Source organism: Nyctereutes procyonoides, unplaced genomic scaffold, assembly GCF_905146905.1.
Source record: "Nyctereutes procyonoides isolate TBG_1078 unplaced genomic scaffold, NYPRO_anot_genome, whole genome shotgun sequence".
Classification (NCBI taxonomy): Eukaryota; Metazoa; Chordata; class Mammalia; order Carnivora; family Canidae; genus Nyctereutes; species Nyctereutes procyonoides.
This window is the reverse complement of record NW_026575124.1, coordinates 5,815,024-5,817,907: the sequence shown is the minus strand read 5'-3', so window position 1 is coordinate 5,817,907 and position 2,884 is coordinate 5,815,024. Positions and strand designations below refer to the sequence as shown.

Below are 2,884 nucleotides of genomic sequence, written 5' to 3'. Positions count from 1 at the left end.
TTATGTAACACTTTTCTCATACAGTATAAACTTTTAAACCTGTTTCTCTTGAGTCTGTCAATAGGTACGCTGTGACAATTACCAGAAAGTTTTGCTTTGTCAGTGAAGAAAACTAAGTCCAAAGAAATTTCCCAAAGGATACATACAACCAGAAAGCAAAAGTTCCTTGTTTTTGGACTATTATTACTTATTTGATTGTTACTGTAGTCCTCATGGACAACCGCCCTGGAGCCTACACTTGTGTCTCCGTAATTGTCCGTATGATTACTCCTCTCCCAGTGGGATCCATCAGAAGATGAGCAAAACCCTAATGTTGAAATATCCTGAAGAAAGTTTTTGCAAGACTGAAAATAAGTAAGACCATCATAAGCAACCGCTGTTGATACTCCAACAAAAGATGATGGACCCTGGATGACACAGAGCTGTATGGTCCCTTAATACTCATGGTTATCTCATTAGCCTTAAGACGCATAAAGCCTACTAGAATTTATGAAAGGAACTTTCCTTTATATATATCCCTTAAATGCGCTTGCCCTGCTTAAAGAGCAAGATCCCATGAATTTGTGTAGCTTTAGTAGCAAGACATCATTGCAGTGTGAGGACCGGAATGTTCATCAGTGTCTCCCTCCTTCAGGAAAAGAGCTAACTGATTATGGCAGATTTTAATTAAACAACTACTAGAAGAAGTAAAATATTTATAATGAGGGAATAAACATGGAGGACTTGATCTGAGGAAATGACCATTTATTAAGAAAGCCCTGTAGAGCATTATATTTAATCTAAAATTAGAGGGTTTTAAATTTCATTGATTTAACATACAAATAACTTACTTATATTTAATCTATTTTCAAAGATGGATAAAGTAGTAATGAAAACTAAAGAAATTGAGGTAAATAAGGTAATAATATTGTAAAATATATTTTTAATGTCATGTAATGATTCAAGTACTCAGCTATCACAGGCTACCAACAATGTCTTAGAGAATTCATGTAATATCTCTATTTTAGATTCTAGCAACACTCCTCTTTGATATAATGAAAATTATTTAGTTACAAAAACGTTAGGGAAAGAAATTTCCGATGTGATCAAAATTAGACTATATCATATGCTACTTACTGGCCTAATTCTCAGCGAAATTATGATTTAAATTTCTTTCACTGCTTACTAACTGAATAACAGTTTCACAAGCCTAGTAGTATCTAGTGCAAATTCTTGATACTTCGTGACATTAAAATTGTTTTATATGCAATATTTAATTAAGATGCAATTAACTTATTCCATATTTAAGAAAATAGTTATGTCACTAGAAACAAAGCCAGGATTGCATTGGTTTATTGATCCCTGTGCCTCTCGCAGGTTTCTGCCATGGGTGACAGGGGAACCAGCAATCGCTCAGAAGTGACTGACTTCATTCTTGTAGGCTTCAGGGTCCGCCCCGAGCTCTACATTCTCCTCTTCCTGCTCTTCCTGCTTGTGTATGCCATGATCCTGCTGGGGAATGTTGGGATGGTGGCCGTTATCCTGACTGATCCCAGGCTGAACACACCGATGTACTTCTTCCTGGGCAACCTCTCCTTCATTGACCTCTTCTACTCCTCTGTGATTGCCCCCAAGGCTATGATCAACTTCTGGTCTGAGAGCAAGTCCATCTCCTTTGCAGGCTGCGTGACCCAGCTCTTTCTCTTTGCTCTCTTCATTGTGGCTGAGGGGTTTCTCCTGGCTGCCATGGCTTATGACCGCTTCATTGCCATCTGCAACCCACTCCTCTACTCCGTCCAGATGTCAACGCGTCTCTGCATCCAGTTGGTGGCTGGTTCCTATTTTTGTGGCTGCATCAGCTCAGTTCTTCAGACTAGTATGACATTTAGTATGTCCTTTTGTGCTTCCCGGGCCATTGACCACTTTTACTGTGATGACCGTCCACTTCAAAGGATTTCTTGCTCTGATCTCTACTTTCATAGGATAGTTTCCTTTCTCTTATGCAGCATTATTATTTTGCCCACCATCATTGTCATTCTCGTGTCCTATATGTATATTGTGTCCACAGTTCTAAAGATAAGATCCACTGAGGGACGTAAGAAAGCCTTCTCCACTTGCAGCTCTCACCTGGGAGTCGTGAGCGTCCTGTACGGTGCCATCATTTTTATGTATTTCATCCCTGACAGATTCCCTGAGCTGAGTAAAGTGGCTTCCTTATGTTATACGTTAGTCACTCCCATGTTGAATCCTTTGATTTACTCCCTGAGAAACAAAGATGTCAAAGAGGCTCTGAGAAAGATCCTGGGGAAAAAGATATTTTTATTTAATTCCATCTTAACAGTGATATAACTGAAAGATCTGGATATTATGACAATTTGGGAAGGCATCAATGCAAAGAATGCACCCAATGAGTTTGAAATATTTAATCTCAAAAAGTTTATTTATTGAATCCCATAGACTTACAGCTGAAGAAGACATTTGGATGATATTTGCCTGCCTGTGGATTTTGAAGTGAAACGGCTTTCTCTGTACTTCATCTTCATTGGGTAATGATCATGGTTTCTGTGCATTTCAAGTTTAGGGAAAATATATTCCAGGTTTGTTGCTGGTACTCTGGGGATGATGTTTGGTTTGTATTGTTTATCTTGAGCCAGTGACCAGTGTTATATAATATGTATATAATTGGTAGAAGTAACAAAGTCTGATACGATAAGAAGAAAGAATAAAATATCAGATTTACTGAAGAAATCTCGTTGAGCCCTGTGTGAGAGAATCAGGTACTTGGCAGTGCACACAGTCCTAAGGGTGACATTCGAGTCACTCTTAATTATCTAGATACTCAATGAATGACACACATATTTCACAGTTTTCCAAGGCTTAAATAATTCCTGAAAATTCCTTTTGA

General features: G+C 38.3%; 1 protein-coding gene across 1 annotated transcript; it reads left to right on the top strand.

Annotated features, from left to right (window-relative positions):
• Positions 1 to 1,315: 1,315 nt before the first annotated feature.
• LOC129517268 (olfactory receptor 9K2-like) lies at positions 1,316 to 2,328 on the top strand. The gene has a single exon (XM_055336953.1). It carries the CDS (start codon positions 1,366 to 1,368, stop codon positions 2,326 to 2,328), a length of 963 nt encoding a protein of 320 aa, XP_055192928.1. The 5' UTR covers positions 1,316 to 1,365.
• Positions 2,329 to 2,884: the final 556 nt, after the last annotated feature.

Coding starts and splice junctions, on each gene's coding strand:
- LOC129517268 (XM_055336953.1), top strand. CDS start 1,366: ATGGGTGACAGGGGAACCAGCAATCGCTCAGAAGTGACTGACTTCATT.